At 30.4% G+C, this 21583-nt stretch overlaps 1 protein-coding gene across 1 annotated transcript; it reads left to right on the forward strand.

The window, feature by feature from the left end:
• The first annotated feature begins 11529 nt into the window (after positions 1–11529).
• On the forward strand, positions 11530–18213 carry LOC123892525 (SNF2 domain-containing protein CLASSY 4-like). Its single transcript, XM_045942331.1, has 3 exons — positions 11530–14879; positions 15093–15248; positions 16064–18213. Exons 1-3 carry the CDS (start codon positions 11856–11858, stop codon positions 17999–18001), a joined length of 5118 nt encoding a protein of 1705 aa, XP_045798287.1. The 5' UTR covers positions 11530–11855; the 3' UTR covers positions 18002–18213.
• Positions 18214–21583: the final 3370 nt, after the last annotated feature.

Here is a 21583-nt window from a genome sequence, read left to right on the forward strand (position 1 = left end):
GAGAAATTAAGGACATGAAATTATAAAATGCAATAAGAGTGGTGGTTCAAATTTGAAATTGTTTTTACTCCAAAGTACTTTATCATTCCAACTTCTTTCATTGTTAGGGCTGTTAGTTAAATTTCTCATACTTGGGAATTAGGGTTCATCTTTTTTTCTCTCCATAATTTGTGATTGTTATTTTTTGAGGTGGATAAATGCAAATTATATTCATTTTGAATGAGCCGTAAGTTTAATGTCGGTTCAATAATTCACAATGTTGATGAAGAAGGTAAGTTAAATTTGTCTTTGTGATTGACCTATATATTTCTCTTTTTTATTTCACTTCCTTTTATTTCCTCTATTTTTTCTTGATCAACCAAACAAATGAAAATAACAAAGACAGATTCTTTTTATTTTTTTCATGGAATAGATTGTATCTTGTAATTTTTTCATGGACTTAAATGGGTATCACTCTTTAATTAAAGAAGCAGCAGTTACAGGAGTTAATTTTTTAAACTTTTTTTCTTTCTATGAAATTGAATTTCCTTAAACTAAAAATAGATTTCACAAAGAGAAGTTGGATATTACATTATAGGTTATGGGTTTGATCCTCAGCAAAAAAATAATTTATTATACGGGCATTTTCCTCTTCCTTTCTCCACTCCATGTTTCAAGGTTTTTAATCATTATTCCTCCATTCTTGTCATTTTCGAACCGATTAAATCCTAACCGACCTAGCGGATTCTTACCATGGCTCAACCTGTTTATTTGAAAGAAATATGTGAGGAGTGAGACAGCCACTTCATTTTAGTGGTTCTTTTCTACGGGAATTAGTGAGACGAGTGACGCATCAGCGTTACTAATTAAGTGTCAACATGCAAGTAGTTATGCTGTTAGTAAGAAGGCAGCCGGCGCCTTTCGAATTCGAAGCACTTTCTAGTGTGCACTATTTTTTTATTGCAGCTAAACGGATGCGTGATTATTTTAATATCTTATACAATATATTGTATAAATGAAATATTGAAATAAAAAGGTGTAACAAACTAAAATAATTCTTGTTTGTTTTCTCTTCATCTTATCTTAGTAGTTAACATTTAAAACAAAAATCCAGTTTAGACAAATTTTAACGCATTGCACACGTTAGAAAAGATACATATTGAATGCCAAACAAATTGATTATTTCTCTTCATCATTATTCAGTTTTATATTTTCTCATCTGAGTTTAAAATGTTAACTACTATAATTTATCCTTTAAAAAAAAAACTACTAGAATTTATAACTTGTCTAAAAATTAATAAAACGCTACAAATTTTTATGTAATTATTTTAAAAAATCATCATTTGTCAAATAATAGATAAATGTAAGTTAAAATTTAGAATTATTTTGTATTTCTTACATATATAATATTCATTATTATATGAAATGTATGACTTCAAGAGTCATCTTTAATAAATGAAGACTTAAGGAGAATATCTTCTTCTAATATATATATATATATATATATATATATATATATATATATATATATATATATATATATATATATATATATATATATATATATATATTGATATACATGACTTCAACAATCATATTCAGTACAGGGGTGTACATGAGCCGGATTGGGTTGGGTTTAGCCAAAACCGAAACCCGAATCATATAGGATACTCCGAATTGGGTCGACCAAAATAACCACCCACTTTAGTATTGAGCCGGGTTGTATAAACCCACTTATTTCCGGGTTGGGTTGGGTGGGTTGTGGGTTACCCAAATTTTAATATATATATATATAGAGAGTCAGGATCCGTTGACACCAACTAGTTTGACACCAAATGTTACACCTCTCAATAACGTTTTAACCGATATAAATTTTATAAAATCCACCGTTGGATTGAAAGTTTACATCATATAGATCATTTGTGTAAAATTTCAGACAAATCCAAAATCATTTGATATGCTATTGAGACACATAAAGATTAACGGCATTTAAAAAAATACAAAAACCGTTAATTTTGATGTATCTCAATAACATATCAAATGATTTTGGATTTATTTGAAATTTTACACAAATGATCTATATGATGTAAACTTTCAATCCAACGGTGGATTTTATAAAATTTATATCGATTAAAACGTTATTGAGAGGTGTAACATTTGGTGTCAAACTAGTTGGTGTCAACGGATCCTGACTCATATATATATATATATATATATATATATATATATATATATAATGACTAAATGACGAATCAACGTATTTTTTATAAAAATAACTCAACTTTTTTATTTTTTCACTACTTTTTTAGCATCATAAAATGATAATATCATCCCCATATATATTTTTTTCATAAAAATAACATTTTTTTCACTATTTTCAAATAATAATATTTTTTAGCACCACTACTTTTAAATGACAAAAAGAAGTCCAAAAGTGGAGACTCAGAGGAGATGGTGCGAGAATGCATTAAAACTGTGATGTACGGAAGAGTAATACGTTTGTCATGTGAAATAAACATGCATATACAAGTTATTTTGAAAATTGTAGTATTGAACTTGTGACTTTTCTTTTTTAATGAAGGAAAATATTAAATATTTATATGAAGAAAATTTTAAAACATCCGCTACTTAAGTAGCGGATTTATATGAAAATTCAAGATTTTTACCAATTCTGTTAGAACATTTGTTGGGGGACTACTGCAAATACTTGAACAAGAAGATGATGAAGAAGAACACATTATGATAGTGCACATAAATTCCAAAGCGTGTGTGAACACACTAAACTTTAGGTTCGATTCGCCCCCACCATAAACTGGATGCAAAAGGGTTAACCGGCGAATTCCGTTCAGGATACTTTGGAAACCTTGACATGTATTGCACATACACATCAAGCATATCGATCAACGATATTTTACAGAATAAAGTTTCTTCAAATATTCTCGTGCACTAGAGAAATGAAGAAATATTTAGAAATATTTTTAGACAGAATCCTGACTCATGAAAACATAATTTCTGTTATATATTTTCTGTCTCCTAAGTGTCTCAATTTATAGAGAAACTTATGTTAAATGATGAAGGGACACAACCTTTGAAAGGATTTCAAAAATGTAAATTTGAATTTCAAATTTACCATTGCAACCTTTCAAATATATTTTCGAAAATATCCAACAAATTCTCTACTTAAGTAGCGGATTAGTTCTCTACTTAAGTATATGACGTTATAAAAATGTGAAATTTGAGAGAAAAAAACACCCCGTAAGCCCACGCCAAAAGTAGGGCACGACGGGCAAACTAAGATGTGCGGGCTCAAAACTCAACAACTCCTCGTTTATTTGCGGGTTGACGAGTAGGTGAGTCAGTCCGCCTTTTGTGTTTTACAATTTGATTTACTACATAATTTAAAATAAAAAAAAATTATCAAAGATGCCGACAAAAGATATTTTTTAACATCACATAATAAAATTTCAACAAGTCTTAATGTTAATGTCATATTCTTCGACATAAACAAAACAACTTTAACTATAACACCAAAAGCAAAAAAGTCTAATTTAGGAAGTATATGGAACAAGTATATTTATACAAGAAGGAAAAATAAGTTTTTTACCGATAAAAAGAAGAAAAAACATTGGATTGGACTCTCTCTTCAAACCTCAAATCACTACCAATTTCATTTTAAGTAAATAAATAAATAAAAATCCCGCAGACAAAACTCGCCCCGTCATTGCCTTGTTTTTTAAACAAACTAGGCAGGATGGGTCAACTTAAAATACCGTCAGACCAATCCCCTAAAAATAACGGGTCAAATAAGTCGCCCAGCTGACCCGACCCGCTTAACCATATATTAGCATTTTGGTCATACCGATGAATTTGTAGACAGAAGAAATTTTGAACTAAAATACACACGATAAATGACAAAAGTTACAGTGTAAAACACAAATAGCTAGTAGCTACAAATAAAAAAATTGGATCAAATGTAAACTTATGTACAAATAAACCATGACTCAACTACACAACAGTACATTTTTTATCAAATTCAAAAAAGTCATCATTACTCCCTCCATTATTAATTATAAATAAGCAAAAATTTACTTTTCAGATTTATTCAATAATTGATGTATTTGGTCTATAATATAGTCCAGATACATTAGTGTTGGAACAAGTTAACAGATTATATGATGAACTTTGTATAAAAATAAACACAAGTGAAAAAGCTAGAGTGTGTGAATTTGAAAATGTAACATTATGACTTGCTTTAATCAATAAAGTGATATCTTGAGTAAGAAAAATGAGATTCTTCTCACATGCTATTGATATGTTACATCATCAATTGGTTTAATAAACAAATATTCTTCATATGTTATTGACAAATGAATAAAGACAAATTTTTATCACATGCAACACAATACATATATCCTATTTTGTTTTTAATGAATATTTATTTTGAAAATTACTACAAACAAATTTTTATTTTTGCTTCTCCTAACTATATATATATTCTTAGATAGTTATCATAATACTTAATACTTATCTAAACCCTAATCCACTTAAACCAATCAAATTTTTTCATTTAGTCATGTCATCCATTACATCCAATTAAATCACTCTATCATGCCACATCACTTCCTATTTCTCTCTAAAACTCAATTTAGTAGTTAATTTAATTTTTCCTCATCTTTCAATGCCTACCAATCAACATTTATGTATCAGTTTCATTTTCCTTTTCATATTGCACCATTTATATGCATTATCTTTTCGTATGCTCTTATCAAGTTTTTTTTCTTTCTCATGTGTCTATCCCCTTACCCCTATATATATATTACCTTCATTCATGCAACTTTTATGCTTCTTTTCATTTGTCCAAATTATGTGATTATTTGTTACCATTGTTTTGTAATATTTCCTTTTTGCAGATGATAGGTGACCATCATTCTTCTTCATAATTTTTTTTTGACACAAGAAAACAACAATATTCATTCATTCCAATAATCGATAGAGTACATCAGATTCAAGTACAAATTCAACATAGCTAAAAAAAAAAAATGATGAATCTGCGAACAAACTCACAGCATTCAAGTTATAGCATACAACGACAAAATGCCTACAAATAATATGATAAAACTAAAGTCACTGGAATGTCCATGCTTCCGGATCTGCAACGATGATGTCCAAATCATTGATCGAATCTGCAATTGATTGAAGTTGGTCTTCAATATGAACTAAACGAACACCACAACAAGACGAGCAAACAAATGTCGTAACAATGACGACGAACAACACAACGCCGCAGTCAGACGACGATATCACAACAAAAGGAAGGAAAATGAAAATACTTAATATATGTGAAAATCACTTATTTAAATTAAAAACAAGAAAAAAGATGCAGAGGGGGTGATTTTAGGTTATCACCCCTTAGAGGTAAAGGAAGAAGAAAACTCAAAAGAAAAAAATTAGGGCCGGCGAAGGAAGGGGAAGGCTAAGTTAGAGTTACAAGACCCATTATTCATTTTTCTTTCATAATTTTTGTTTTGATCTCTTTCTTTTAGTGGTTTTGGTATTTTTGTGATGAATACACCCATGGAATTTTTTTTCAAAACTAAATACTTCGCATTAATTTGTGTCATTTCTCTGTTCATATGATTCATCCTCTTTTACGAGTCCGCAAGTCTTTTGTGAGGAGTAATTCAAATTAGCATTCCTATGGTAATTCTAAAGCGACATAATTATCTATTATCTATGTATCATTTAAATGTGTCATTTTAATTTTCATTTTCTTGTCAATTAAGTGATCTTCTATATTAACTCCAAAGAATTCAAGGTATGAGTCAGATTATCGATCCCATTATTGTTCCGTTAGCCGATGATTTAATGCAAACACAAAGAATGACTATTGAGGAGTTCATCAAATCCCCTATTTATGGATTTATAAAACTAGATGCTCTAATTAATTATACATTTGATATTTTTATTTGTGGACTAATTAAGCGAAAACACTTCAATCATACTATGATTGGAGTTTGAATCTCGGATTCTCTATTTTATTATTTTAATAATATTTATTGTTTCAATTTCTCCAATTACAGTATAAAACAACGCATCACACCCGTGCATCCGCATGGGTAAGGGTCTAGTTAAATTAAATTTGAACTTACTTAACTTCAATACAATATTTTATAAACCATTTAATAATTTTATGTAAATCCCAATAAAATTATTTTTAAATCCATCTACAATTTTGTCAGTTTCTATTTCTAAATCAACTCTCGTATTTAATGGGTAATAAGACCAACTTCGTTTCACATTTTTACTCATTTCAATATCTTCATTAAACTTTTCGTTGGTTTCTTCTCTAATGTCAGCAAGTAGCAGGTGCACTCTTACTTATTTTCATATAATGTCTTCAAGGCTACTTTACAATAGTTCATGTTCACAACGAGGTTTCTTCTTAATGTCTCCACAATGAGGCTATTTATTGGTCCTTTAAAGATATTTTAGATTTTACAATGGTCTCTTAAAGAAAAAAAAAGTCTGGATTAGTCCCTTAAAAAAAAGGTCCGGATTGGTCCCTTAAAACATATATTTTTGCCATATTAGTCTTTTTTGTTAAATTTTAACTCTAAATATAACAAAAAATTCCAATGGTTAAAATTTTAAAAATTAATAAGGTTTTTGGTGGACCACTTACACTTAATGACATCCACAATTCAGTCTACTAAAACTATTTTTTTTTTGTAAAAAATTGACGGAAAGGACCAATTGAAAAACAAATGTGTCTTTAAGGGACCTAAGGGTGCTCAAATCCAAACCAATCAAATTAAAAACCGAAAACCGATCCAAAAAAACCGAAAATCGCAAAAAACCGAATAATTTTGGATGCATTTGGATGCCCTTTTGTAAAAACCGTTGGATCGGATCGGATTTTGGATTGATTTCTCAAAACCAATCCAAACCGAACCAAACCGCATACATATATTTTAATACTTTTTTTGACTTAACATGTATTTTAATACTTACTAGGGATAAACCCGTGCGTTGCACGGGTTTGGTTAAAATATATAATTAAAATATTTTTATAAATGAAAAATAATAATTGTGATAAGTATAATCACATATAGTTAAAAGATAGATACTAACTTAAAATATGATTATTTTTTTTTTTTTTAGCAAAGGAAGCTTGCCAAGGAAGCAAGCCCCATGAAAAAAATATATTAAGATGAATAAAGAAAAGATTACAAAAAGAAGGGGGGCAACACCAAACCCTCTAAAGAAAGCTAACCAAATCTATAGAAAGGCAAGCCTAACCTATTTCTAACAAAATCATCACTAATATGAGGAGGCACATTACACCACCAATTAAGAGTGAGAATAGATAGGCCAAGGTTAGCAAATTTGTCTGCACAAGTGTTCCCTTCTCTATATATGTGAGAAACAAAAAAATTCATGGAAGATATAAGCAAAAGACAATTGTCCCATCTGTTTTTAAGATGCCAAGGAATAGTCTTAGAAGACTTAAAAGCATTAACCACCAACATTGAGTCTGTTTCCAACCAGAGATTCTTCCAACCAAAATGATGAGCTAATTCTACTGCATACATAGCACCATTCAGTTCAGCACTAAGAGAGTTAGAGATACCTAAATTATAAGCAAAGGCTCCAAGGAATTCTGCACTTGAATTTCTGAAGAGTATATTTATAAAAAAATGATTATGTTTAATATTAGTATATGTATAAAAATTAAAAATAGGTTGTTTAGAAATATGAGATTTTTTATTGATTTATATCGTAATTTTGTTTATATTTTAATGTAATAGATCTCTTATAATATTTTATAAATTTGAAAGGATACATCATATTTTAGTTTAATAGTATGATGGTATAAGATCTTAGTTTTCTTTATATAAGTTGTAATTGTATAGTCACATGTCACTTTGCTTTTTATTTTTGATGTATCCATTATTTTATTTTTAATAAGAGTTGGAGGCATGCATACATACATACATATTTTTTTTATCACGTGATCTCATTTTATGAAAATTACGTATAAAATAGCATAACAGTTTACTTCCTTCTATGAAATTTAAAGTATCAAATAATTTTTCTACTTACTTATTATTTTTTGTTGATATAAGTTTGGATACTAATTTCATATATTTGAATTTAGGTTTAGTTATTTAGCTCAGGTAAAGAAAATTTAGTATTTTAGAAGAATTTAACATGTCAACTTATTATTTGCTTAAAAAAGCGATATTATTCTTATAAATATCTCACTATTTTTTTTTCGAGGCATAACTTACACATTTTTTTTAACACTTTAGAATATGTACTTATTTTATTTAAATAGTTAAATTATTATTATTTAAATCAAATTAATAATTTTGGAAATTTTAGTAAATTTCAAATCACACACACACACTATATTTTGACGTATGAGCATTGATAATTGATGATTTTCATTTTTTTCTTGAAATATTATAACTATCTACTCTACTCCTTCATACAATTTAAGGTCTCTCATATTTATAAAAAGGATCATGCTAAACAGTGCCCCCGGGGCACTTGTTAAGTATACCTAAAAAGGAAATAAAAAATAAAATTTATATTGAAAAGACAATTTTTTGTACTTTTGAGGCATTGAATGCACGCATTTCGAGATAAAATTTCTATTTTAACATGCTTAACCAATGCCCCGGGGGCACTGTTTAGCATTTTCCTTATAAAAAAGATGATTCTTGTTCTAATAATAAATTGATTTCTATATTGAAGTATCTTCTCAAACATTTACTTGGTAAAATTATATCTCATATTTATTGGTCAGAAATTTAGAATATTTTTAGCCAGCGGTTTTATTTATTTTCTTTTTACTAAGCTTAATTCATTTTTTTTATATATATTTCTCATTTTTTTATGAGTTTTGTCCCCTCATTTTTGTCTTTTTTTTATTTAATAATTTTTATTCGGATTTTCAGTTTAGTTTAGTAGTGCTTATTAGAATGCAATTTTTTTAGAAGTTTTTTTTAGAGGTGTCACATTATTACAATTAATACAATCGACAGTTTTTCATATATTTTATGTACTCATTTCCTTATACAATTCTCTATATATTCTTATATACAATCGACATTTTTTATACAATTCTCTATATTGTCAAAAAAAAAAAAAGATTATCGAATTATAATAAGGCAATTTCTTGAAAATATAAATATTTTCAAGAAATTTAAATCAATAAAACCAATATCATTCAGAAATTCATACACAAACCCATGCATGTTTTTGTGTTTTATCATCTTATCATTGTCATACATATTCATTTTTTCGATCTATCAAAAACATGTGTGGAATTAATTACCACACTAACTAAACTAAAGATCACAATGAGCAAAACTTGTTTTCAAATTGATTGCAGGTATCATTGCATTCCCTACATATTTTTTCCTAGCAAAATACTAATTAGAGTACACAATATATATGAAGTGATACATCATTCACTTCAAAATTGCCCAATCAATATATAGAGCATACGGTATATAAAATATGTACTAATTACACCACACATACGTAAAAAGATGGTAAAAGAGAAGTAAAATTTTCGCATCAAACACGAATTGTTAGTGCTAGTTATTGCTATAAATAAATGTATAAAATATGCTTGCAACATTAACAATAGTATCTCATTCGTTGAATATAAAGAAAAAGAAAAAATACAATGAGATCACAAAAGTTTCAGAAAATTACCATTCTTCTAAAATACTAATAACCCTTTGAAATAGAAACTTCACATGCCCATATATGTATGAGGAGGGGTTGTACATAAGACATATATATATATATTATATATAATAATTAATTCACACAACCGTTTTTTATTAGTATGAGATTGAAAAGTTAGAAGAATGAAAGACTTAGTACCTACTAAAAAAACCAACATTAAAAAAGGTGATTGTTTCATCTTTCATAACAATTTATTTAATTTCATTTTTTTATTAATCTTTCATAACATTTTTCTTATAGGGGTGCACACATATACTTATTATTCAATTATTAATTAATTAATATTAGTAGGTGAAGGAAACAAAAGGATACACACAATATGCTTTGGAGATAATTGGACAAAGACACTAAATTGTGGTTACAAATACTATTAATTAATTATTGTCAAAAAAAATATACTATTAATTAATTGAGAGTTACATAATAAAGTAGATGAGGGAAATGCAAAGGCAAAAGATGTTATAGACCATTGATTGTGAACAAAAAAATAACAAAAATGAATCATTGATTTGGAGTATGAATTATAACCAACAAATAAATTTCGATCCATTAGCCTGCTCTATAATAATAATTTTTTAGTAATTATAACTTGAAAAGATAAAAAATAATCAGAAATAAATATAAAATAATTCAACAAATAAAAGAATTTACTTTTATTTATCTCTAATATTAACTACTATGCAAAACACTCATTAAAATTATTTTAAAAAAGAATAGGATGATAAGAAATTAATAAAAATTGTTAAATGTCAAATTATTAATTTAGATTTTGCATTAGTACAATCTTTTTAAAAAAGTAGTATAAAATTTTTATTAGTGAAGCAAAGAAATTACTTTTGGATTTGGTAACCATAATTTGTAAGTTTTTTTTTACGATAATTGTATATAGTGATAATTTGATAATTAAAATGATTTAAAAAAGAGATGATGAAAATGTTTTAATAGAGATTGTAAACTTTTCTTATAGAGTGCCACATCATCACATTGCTTGATTATGAGCAACTCAACATTCCTTTTACTAGTAAAAGATTTTTCTTTTTATTAGTATGATATATTACATTAACCTATTATATATTGGTTTTAAATTATTCTATATATTTTATAGTTACTCCAAATCCATATATAATCCCATGTTAAAACTCGATTGTCATAACAACAACAATCCTAATTTTTTTATTGGTTCTTTTTCTTTTGCATAATAATACTCTTTGTTTTTCTCTTGCAATCCTGAAAATATGGCTTTCTAAACCGTCCACCAAGTATCCTATATATATAATTTTGTCGGTATATGTTTTAAATCTAGCTATAATTAGTTGTTTGCTTAATTTTATTTTCTAATAGTTTCAGATAAAATATATTTTTTATATTACAAGTATTTATGTATTGTTTATTTAAAAACCGGATAAAACCGAACTAACCGAACCGAAGTAAACCGCATAAAATTGGATTGGATTGGATCGGATATTTTTCTTAGTCATCCAAAAACCGAACCGAACCACATGCTATTTTTTCTTTGGATCGGATGACTTTTTGCTTCATAACAGATCCAAACCGAACCGCAACCAATCCTAACCTTTTTTTCTTTAAGGACCAATCATAATTTTTTTTTCTTTAAGAGACCATCATAAAACCTAAAATATATTTAAAGGATCAAAATACTAATTAAGCCTCTCTTTATCAATCAATAAATACTATAGCATACATGGTTGTTATTTTACCAAAAAAAACATGTTTGGTTGTTATTATAGACTGACAATGTAATACTGCTACCATTTATTTACTCCTAATTTGGTGTTAATGTTAAGTAATAATGATTCCTCTTCTAGTTTCGCGCCATCATAAACACTTTTCTGACCTATGTCTCTCTCTCTCTCTCTCTCTCTCTCTCTCTCTCTCTCTCTCTCTCTTCTTTACACTATCTTCTATTGCGATTTGCGATCTTTCTTTAGTATCTTCTCACATCACATTTGACACATTCATAACTCTGCTCTGCTCCTCATCATCACTTCAAACCCTTTTCATCTCAACATCAATTTTTCTTCTTCACTCATGTAAAATAACAGAGACACAGTAAAAAATACTAGTAATACAAACAGAATCAAACGTTTGTGATGACGGCTAGTGTTTCTAGCGGAACTCGTAGCAAGAATGTTTCATTGTTCGGTTGTCTTTCACTTGGTGGTTCATCAAAGTCAAGAAAGAATGTTAAAAATGACATGGGTTTGGACTCTGTTTCAGCTGGGTCTAAAAGAATGAGGTTCAAAGAAAAACCTTTTGTGACTATGGATGGTGTTTCTAGCAGAACTCGTAGCAAAAATGTTCGGTTGTTTGATTGTCTTTCACTTGATAGTTCATCAAAACTGAGAAAGAATGTTGAAGCTGATAAGGGTTTGGACTCTGTTTCAGTTTCTGGGTCTAAAAGAATGAGGGTAAAAGAAGCGCCTTTTGGGATGATAGATTGTGTTTCTAGCAGAACTCGTAGCAAAAATGTTCCGTTGTTCGGTTGTCTTTCACCTGATGGTTCATCTTTAAAGCGGAGAAAGATTGATGAAGATGATATGGGTTTGGAATCTGTTTCTGGGTCTAAAGAAAGGAAGGTAAATGAAGATGTTGAAGGGTTGGAGCAATGTGATGAGAAGAAGTATGAGGGTGATGGTGAAAAGGAAGTGAAAAGTGATGAAAATGGTGAGATTGATGCTAAAGATGAAAACTTTAATGAGGAAAAGTGTGATTTGGAACATGAAAATCCAATTACAGTAAGTGTGGGTGGTGTTTCTAGCCGAACTCGTAGTAAAAGTGTTCCATTGTTTGGTTGTCTTTCACTTGATGTTTTATCTTCAAAGAGGAGAAAGAGTGATGAAGATGGAATTGTTTTGGGATCTGTTTGTGGGTCTAGAAAAATGAGGGTAAGGGGAGAAGTGTTGGTGGTTCCTGAGAATGATAAGGTTATTTCCATCCATGATGATGATGTTGATGATGAAGAAGGGTTGGAGCAATGTGGAGAGAAGATGTTTGAGGATGGTGTTGATGTTATAAAGGAAGTGAAAAGTGATGAAAGTGGAGGAAATGGTGAGATTGCTGGTAAAGATGAAAACTTTGTTGATGAAAATTACTCAGATGAATCTGATGAAAGTGACGATGAAGAACTGTCTGTTGATGATGATGGTAAGGATGATGATGATGATGATGTGGAAGGGTCGGAGCAATGTGATGAAAAGATGTTTGAGGGCTGTGTTGATGTTGAAAAGGAATTAAAAATTGGTGAAAGTGGAGAAATTTGTGAGATTGCTGATAAAGATGGATACTTTGTTGATGAAAAATGTGATTTGGAAACTGAAAAACCAATTACAATAAGTGTGGGTGGTGTTTCTAGCCGAACTCGTAGCAAAACTATTCCATTGTTTGGTTGTCTTTCACTTGATGGTTTATCTTCAACGAGGAGAAAGAGTGATGAAGATGAAATGGTTTTGGGATCTGTTACTGGGTCTAGAAAAACGAGGGTAAAGGGAGAAGCTTTTGTGGATCTTGAGAATGATGAGGTTATTCCCATCCACGATGATGATGTTGATGATGAAGATGAAGAAGGGTTGGAGGAATTTGGTGAGAAGATGTTTGAGGGTGGTGTTGATGTTATAAAGGAAGTGAAATGTGATGAAAGTGGAGGAAGTGGTGAGATTGCTGATAAAGATGAAAACTTTGTTGTTGAAAAGTTTTCAGATGAATCTGGTGAAAGTGATGACGAAGAACTTGTTGATGTTGATTCTGATGATGATGATGATGATGCAAAAGAAGAAGAGGAAGATGAGAGTGAGGAAAATGAGACCAGTGATGAGGATTTTAGAGTTGATGAGGATGAAGATGAAAGTTCTCCTTATGTTAATGATGACGATGGTGGTAAGGATGATGATGATGATGATGGTAAGGTGGAGGAAGGAGAGGAGGGTTTGGAAAAGTTGTGGCAAGAATGTGCCATGATGGAGGAGCTGTCGAAGGATAACAAAAGTGGAATTTCTGAGAAGAATAATGAGGAGGTATGGATTGAGAGTAGTGCTTTTTCTGTTAACAACGATGGTTCGAAACATGCATATCATTCTAGTGTAACAACCTCTGTTACCTTTGAGAAAAAGGGTTATTTAATGAAGAGTTCTTCCAACCTGAATAAAGTATCCGAGAAAAGCAAATCAAAGAGAGTGAACATAATAAACATGCAAAATGTCAGTGATGAAGATGATATTCAAGTTATTGCTGATCATCCCAAGAGTTTTGGTTCTTCTAAGCTTCACAAGGGCGACACAAATAATGTAGAGGAGGAGGAGGAGGAGAAGGTTTGGAGAAAATACGATGTGGTGGAAGAGGATGAAGACGAGGGTATGAAAAAGTTGTGGCAAGAATATGACAGTGTGTTGGAGGAGGTGAAGGATAAAAAAAATGGTATTTCTGAGATGAATACCGAGAATAAAACATCCAAGAAGCGCAAGTCAAAAAGTGTAGACATAGAATGGTATGTCTGTGATGATGTTCAAGTTATTGCTGATCATCCCAAGAGTTTCTGTTCTTCTAAGCTTCACAAGGGTGAGAGAAATAATGCCAAAGCAAAAGCAAAAGATTATGTTAAAGCTAATGACATTGTGAATGTTGATGATTATGATGAAGGAAAAGAAGTCAAAGGTTTAGGCGTTGGAGGAGTTTCTTTGTTTCAAGCAAAACAAGAAAAGATGAGGTTTTCAGATACACAAAAAATGCCGGAGAACAAAGGAAGGGATTATAGAGGCAGAGTTAACATCTGGAATGGTGAGAAGAAGGCAACCATGGAAAACAATGGTTTGAATCGAAGGGTAAACAGCACACTGTTTATGCGGAAGGAGTTGCATTTAGCTAAACTCCTTGCTGAGTGCTATTGGGGAGACAAGAACGATACCACCAAGAATGATTCAATTCAATTGGAGATCAAGGATGTTGCCGACGCCGTTGATCGGAGAGATTCACGGCCACCACCGGTTTGTGTAGAGACACCATCATTGATATGGAGCCTAAAAAAGGTTGAAAAAGTGGAAAAGACTAAGGAGGAGGAGGAACAGGAAATGTTATGGGATCAAGTGGATACATCCCTTAGAGAAATAGAAGCTGAATCCATGGTAATCCTCTTTAAGAACATTTAAATTTGAACTTCGCATTTTTAAGTTTAATTTCTGAACTATAGGACTAGTGCTTAAGCTGATTTTGATTTTTAATGTAAATTGTTTATATGCTTAAACTTTGGTCTAAATGATAAGTACTACAAGACACTCAATGATATTTTAAGAAGAAATCAGTAGCAATGATTAACTTAGTGTGTTTACTATGTGCAGATTGGAAGTTTAGGGACAAATGAAGTTAAACAAGAAAACATGGGAAATCCATCTACTCTCTGTGAACATGATACTCGTCTCGACGACGAGATTGGTGTATATTGCAGATGGTGTGGTGTGGTTATCACTGAGATCAAATATATCTCACCACTGGTGGTAAGCATGGTTTCATATTTATTTATGTAAAATAACTTGGTTAATTTTTTATTTTGATCTTGATTAGAAAAGTTTGAACAAAAAACTGCTATAGTTCCACAATATGCAATTCAATGCGAAGTGTTGTCTAACTGCTGCTAAAGTGGTGATATGAACAAATCGCTATTTTTTGCGATCCGCCATTGACAAACTGATTCGCAGTATTTTTTTTTTCTTAAGATAAGTAAAAACTGAAGAGAAAAATAAGGATTAATTGATGTGGTATCCATCTATGGTTTAAATATATTTAATTTTAATTTCATTTGATTATGCTTTATTTAATGGCATTATGCTGTCATTTAGTTTCCATGTTGTTGTAGTGGAAAACGCCCTTAGTTGTTTTATGTATGTTATGATTTGATTATGCGATTCGATGATAGGAGGCACTGGTTGTTATATGTTTGTTCTGGTTTAATTATGTGGTTCGTTGATAGGATGCACTGCTGTTTGCATCTTTGGTTTGATGTTGATTCATATGAAAACTAGCGTAAAAAAACTAACTAGCTTAATCTTTAAAGCAGTGATACTGACACGGATACAAGACACGACACTGACATGTAGATATCGGTAATAATTCAAAATAATATAAGTGATTCAATATAACTATGTGTCGATGTCGGCCGCACCATGTGTTGAAAGTATGAGTTTTTTTTTTTTTTTTCTCAGGTTATTTAAAAAATAACGAGTAAAACAGCAATTGATTTCTGTGAGATTCATGAGATATCTTGATAAGAGGCACCTACTAACTTTTGCATGCTTGTGTTGTACATGCACAGGTGGATCGATTTCCCTATGAAGGTTCTGGAAAAAGAACTTCATTTGATGATTCAGTTAATGCCTCACTCTATGATGGATCTCAATTCAATGTTTCTGATGAAGAATCAGTGCCGAATTTCTCTTATAATGAAGGCACAGTTTGGGACCTAATTCCTGGTGTGAAACAAACTTTATATCCTCATCAACAAGAAGGCTTCGAGTTCATTTGGAAAAACATGGCAGGAAACATTCATCTTCACAAGTTGAAGAACGCCAATCCTCGCAAAGAGGGTGGCTGCATTATCTCCCATGCTCCTGGAACTGGAAAGACAAGGTTGACAATAGTGTTTCTCATGGCATATATGAAAGTGTTCCCGAAATGCTTGCCGGTTATTGTTGCTCCTGCGGGTTTGTTACTTACTTGGGAAGATGAGTTCAAAAAATGGGACATTGGAGTTCCATTTCACAATCTAAACAGTTCTGAGTTATCCGGTAAAGAGCACAATGATGCCATTAATCTGTCTCATACACGGCAAAGTAAGGGCGAGATACGTATGGCGAAACTAATTTCATGGTTCAAAGAAAAGAGCATTCTTGGAATCAGTTATGCTTTGTACAAGATCCTAGCCTTTGGAGGTGGGGAATCTAAAGATAAGAAAAAGAAAAAACATACGCAAGAGAAAAAACAGGTGGATGTGGAGAAGAGAAAAGAAAATGATGTTATGCGAAAGGTTCTACTCGAAGTTCCTGGTTTGTTAATTCTAGATGAAGGACACACACCGAGAAATCGAAGAAGTAATATTTGGAAGGTGTTATCGGAAGTTCAAGCGCGTAAGCGAATTATTCTTTCCGGAACTCCTTTTCAAAATAGCTTGTTGGAACTTTACAACACATTTAGCTTAGTGAAGCCTTCTTTTCCTAACACGATACCTAGTGAGCTGAAAAAATTTTGCGAACGCAAAAGTAAATCAAAAGAATGGAGTTGGGAAGCGGATTCTGGCAATAGTACAACAGGTAATTCTTCTGATGATAAGATCATGCAGTTGAAATTGATTATGGATCCGTTTGTTCATGTGCACAAAGGAGCTATCCTTCAAAAGAAGCTTCCCGGGTTAAGAGATTGTGTACTGATTTTGAAGCCGGACAGTTTGCAGAAGCAAATTATCGAGAGCATTCAAAGTGATCAGAACACATTGATCTTTGAGCGTAAGCAGACAGTGGCATCTGTTCATCCATCTCTTTTCCTCCAATGCAAACTCTTGGAAGAAGAAGAATCTGTTGTTGACAAGGATCGGCTAGAAAAGCAATGGTTAAATCTATATGGCGGTGTCAAAACAAAGTTTTTGTTGGAGTTTGTTAAACTTTGTGATGCTAATAATGAGAAAGTTCTTGTGTTCAGCCAATTCCTCGATACTTTAAGCTTAATCGAAGACCAATTAAACTCGGTTTTCAAATGGACCAAGGGAAAGGAAATTCTGTACTTGGATGGAAATGTTGATCCAAATGAAAAGCAGTCCCGAATCCATAGCTTCAATGATGCAAGTAGCCAAGCAAAGATTATGCTTGCTTCAACGAGAGCTTGTTCCGAGGGAATCAGCTTAGTTGGAGCTTCAAGGGTTGTGCTACTCGACGTTGTATGGAATCCATCCGTAGAACAACAGGCTATCAGCAGAGCTTATCGGATTGGACAAAAGAGGGTTGTGTACACTTATCATCTTCTCACTCAAGGGACTGCTGAATACACAAAATATTGTAAACAGGCCCATAAGGACCGATTATCTGAACTCGTATTTACAGCCAAAAATACCAATAATGATGATGAGTCAAAGAGCTGCGCTGGGAACATTGAAGATAGAATTCTTGATCAAATGATGCGGCACGAAAAGCTCAAAGACATGTTTGTTAAGTGTGTAGTACAGCCGAAGGAGCAAGATTTGGTCGATAGTTTCGCCTATTGATTTTTCTTTGCTACTGTGAAGGACTATTTGCAAAGATAAACAAAAAATGATGATGAACCAATGATTTATTTTGACATTAAATAGCAAAAAACCATACCATTTTGATTACCTTTATATGTCACTGTTTTGTTTATTTCAGTTCATGCTTCTAATGTAGTAACTCTTTATTTTGTTTTGCTGATTCTTCAACATAGATCACTATGCAAAATTTAATGCAGGATGGTTAAATTAAAGAAAACAGGTTTCATAATTAAACAGATTATTATAAATTATAATTCTTTTATTTCCCCCGGCTTTCATATACATTTTTTTGATAATTTTTTTTATTTCCGGTCCTATATATATAAAAAAAAGTTTATTTTTAGATTTATTATAAAATTGATGTATCTAGAGTTTAATAACATTTTTTTTATGTATTAGCCTACTAGCTAGAAAGTAATTGAGCTTAAGTAATTAATGAGTTTCCCTTATAGAACGAATTATTTGGAAAAACCTGAGTTTGATTCATGGTCAGAACAATTTTTTGTCAGACTATTGGACAGAGTAGTAGAGACCCGATAACAATTTAGAAATGGGCTAGATTATTCCCGTTTATGCGAATGACACTAAACATAAACCTAACATGGACAACATCATGGGATTGTGATTATATGCAATCGGAAAATAGTGATTGTAGTGCAGTCGGCTATACTTTGATTGTCAACTCAAGATAAAATTGATGTGTTGATTGACTGTCAAATCAAGATTGTGTTGATTGCATACAATTGGACTGTTCTCAATCAAATCCTAATATCAAAGCCCAATTTTCAGCCCACGTACGTGTTGGGAAAAACCAGTATAGAGAAAATAAAAGAATGCAATTAACAACACAAGAATATAACGTGGAAACTCAAAACCGGAGAAAAAACCATGATCGTTGTCAAAACCGACAACCAGATAATAAACACTATGTAAAAATTATTACAATTGTTGATGATTATAACGAAAAACACTATTCCTGCAAACTACACTTCTCAACGATAAACAACAACAACATTTACATTGACAAATGATGGAACACCTATGTCAAGGAAAATAATTTGAAACAAGGAAAATTCTAATATGCACAAGCACATGAATTTGTGCGGTCAACACACACACTAAATTGTGAATAAGACAAAAAAATTCATATCATACACCCTACTCCAAACCACACCATAATATTTTCAAGTTGGATCCTATGACCCAACTCATGTAATAAAATTTCAAAAGAATTCTTTTAAGTTGGATCATGTCATGACCCATTTTCAGAATCAATTTTTTTTTCATCTTTCAACAACTTAAAATTTTTCATAAGTTGTTGTTCTGACCATGTTATTCATAATCTTGCTATTAGGATCAAAACTCATTTGGGTATGACACTTTCTACCGCTTCATCTCCTTCAACAACAAAAAATGAAGCCACTTGTTCAACTCCATTGTTGACATTTTGTGTTTGAACAGAGCAGAAGCCACCTGAGAGAAGAAGATGAGTGTGAAGTGAAATTGGAAATTGAAATTAGACATCGATTTGATGATATAGTTTGAAGGGGTTTTGTTGCCGGCCAGTAACGCACTATCGTAAGCGAGGGAATAAGTTAATATATTAGCGGCTCCTCTAATTATATGATATATGGAAAAAAAAAAAAAAAAAACATACCGGCTCCTCTAACTTTTTTTTTTCTTTAAAAAGAATCTATTGTCACATCACATGCTTTACAATCAAACAAAAAAACTCCACTTTTAATTTTGTCTCTTTACTTTCTTTTTTTTTTCACATTAAATTATTGTACTATCTACCATAATACAATTTAAATATTACTCTTACACCTATATATAAACAACACAACAACACGTCACCATCTATCTTCATCTCAAAATAAGTTTTATCACATTTTCATTTGGAAAGTACGGCTGCACATTTTCCCCATAAAATAGAAGGAAATATTCAAGACTATTTTACAATAGTTGATGTCCACAATGAGGTAAAATAATGTCTTCATGGCTACTTTACAATAATTCATGTCCACAATGAGGTTTTGTAATACTTTACAAGGTTATAAAAAAAATTAATTTTAGTAACTTTTGTAATATTTTAACTATAGGAAAGTTGTACTTCAAATGTGAGACTTTTTGCTTTGTATAAATGTGAGATTTTTTATGAAAGTTGTACTTCAAATGTGAGACTTTTTATGAAAGTTGTATCTGTGAGACTTTGTACTTCAAATGTGAGACTTTCAGGATTTTGTCCGATACTTAAGTATGATACTTAAGTATCAGACGTTATAAAAAAAGATTTTTTTTTAGTTAAAAATATCCTACCAAGTTTTTTATAACGTCCGCTACTTAAGTAGCGGATGTTATAAAAAATTTGGTAGGATGCTTTTAACTCAAAAATTACTCATGTTTTACATGTCCGCTACTTAAATAACGGAAGGATAAAATGGGTAACTTGTAGGACGCGCGAGTAATCGATAGGATGAAAAAAGTAAATCTCATACACTATTAGACATAGTGGTAGAGACCTGATAGCAATTCAAAAATATGCTAGATTATTTCCGTTTTTGCGAATGACACACATTTATTGCTCGATTTATTATTATTATTATTATTATCTATTATTACTAATATATTAAAATCAATTACCATCAAAGTTCCTAAATTATCCTTATTGCTTTTAACAACGTTGCAAGTTTTATATCTTTTATAGTAATTTTATTAAAAAAAAATATAAGATAAATACAAAAATAAATAAATGATATGTTTAAAAATAGGAACAAAACAAAATATAGATAGAAACAAAACAGAACAATAAAAACATTACTAAAAAAAACATTATAGAAAGTTTAGTCAATAAAAAAATTATAGAAATATGTCAAAAAAAAAAAAAAAATATAGAAATAATATAGAAACATAAGAAGAAACTGCATAAAAATAAGAAACATAAACAATATACTATTAACTACTACTAATAATAATAATAATAATACAATAAAGTTAATTACTATCACATTTACTATATTATCCTAAATATTATTAATCAAATTTCTAATTTTTTATTAAAAAATATACACGGGACTATTATTTGTGACAGATACATAAAAATTGGATAATTTATCATTAATAATTATAATCAAATTTATTCATTTAATAAGTTTTACAAAATATAGCACAATGATTTTCCTTATATTTTAACAATATTATATAACAAATTTTTAAATGTTTTATTTTAAATAAATTTTTTACCATAATATAATGATAAATTTAAATATCGAATAAAAGTCAATGACCCGTGCGAATGCATGAGTCTTTAAACTAGTTATTATTATTATTATTATTATTATTATTATTATTATTATTATTATTATTATTATTATTATTATTTTATATGATTTGCTCTACTTATGCGTTCACACTGGCCATATTTAATTAATCATATATAATATTTATATCAAATAATGCAAATCATATAAAAATATAATAAAGTGTTAATTGATATTTACTATACTAAAATTATTAAACTGAAATAAAGCATATATATTGGCAAACTCATGTAATACAACC

The sequence above is a fragment of the Trifolium pratense genome, linkage group LG6 (genome assembly GCF_020283565.1).
Source record: "Trifolium pratense cultivar HEN17-A07 linkage group LG6, ARS_RC_1.1, whole genome shotgun sequence".
Taxonomy (NCBI): Eukaryota; Viridiplantae; Streptophyta; class Magnoliopsida; order Fabales; family Fabaceae; genus Trifolium; species Trifolium pratense.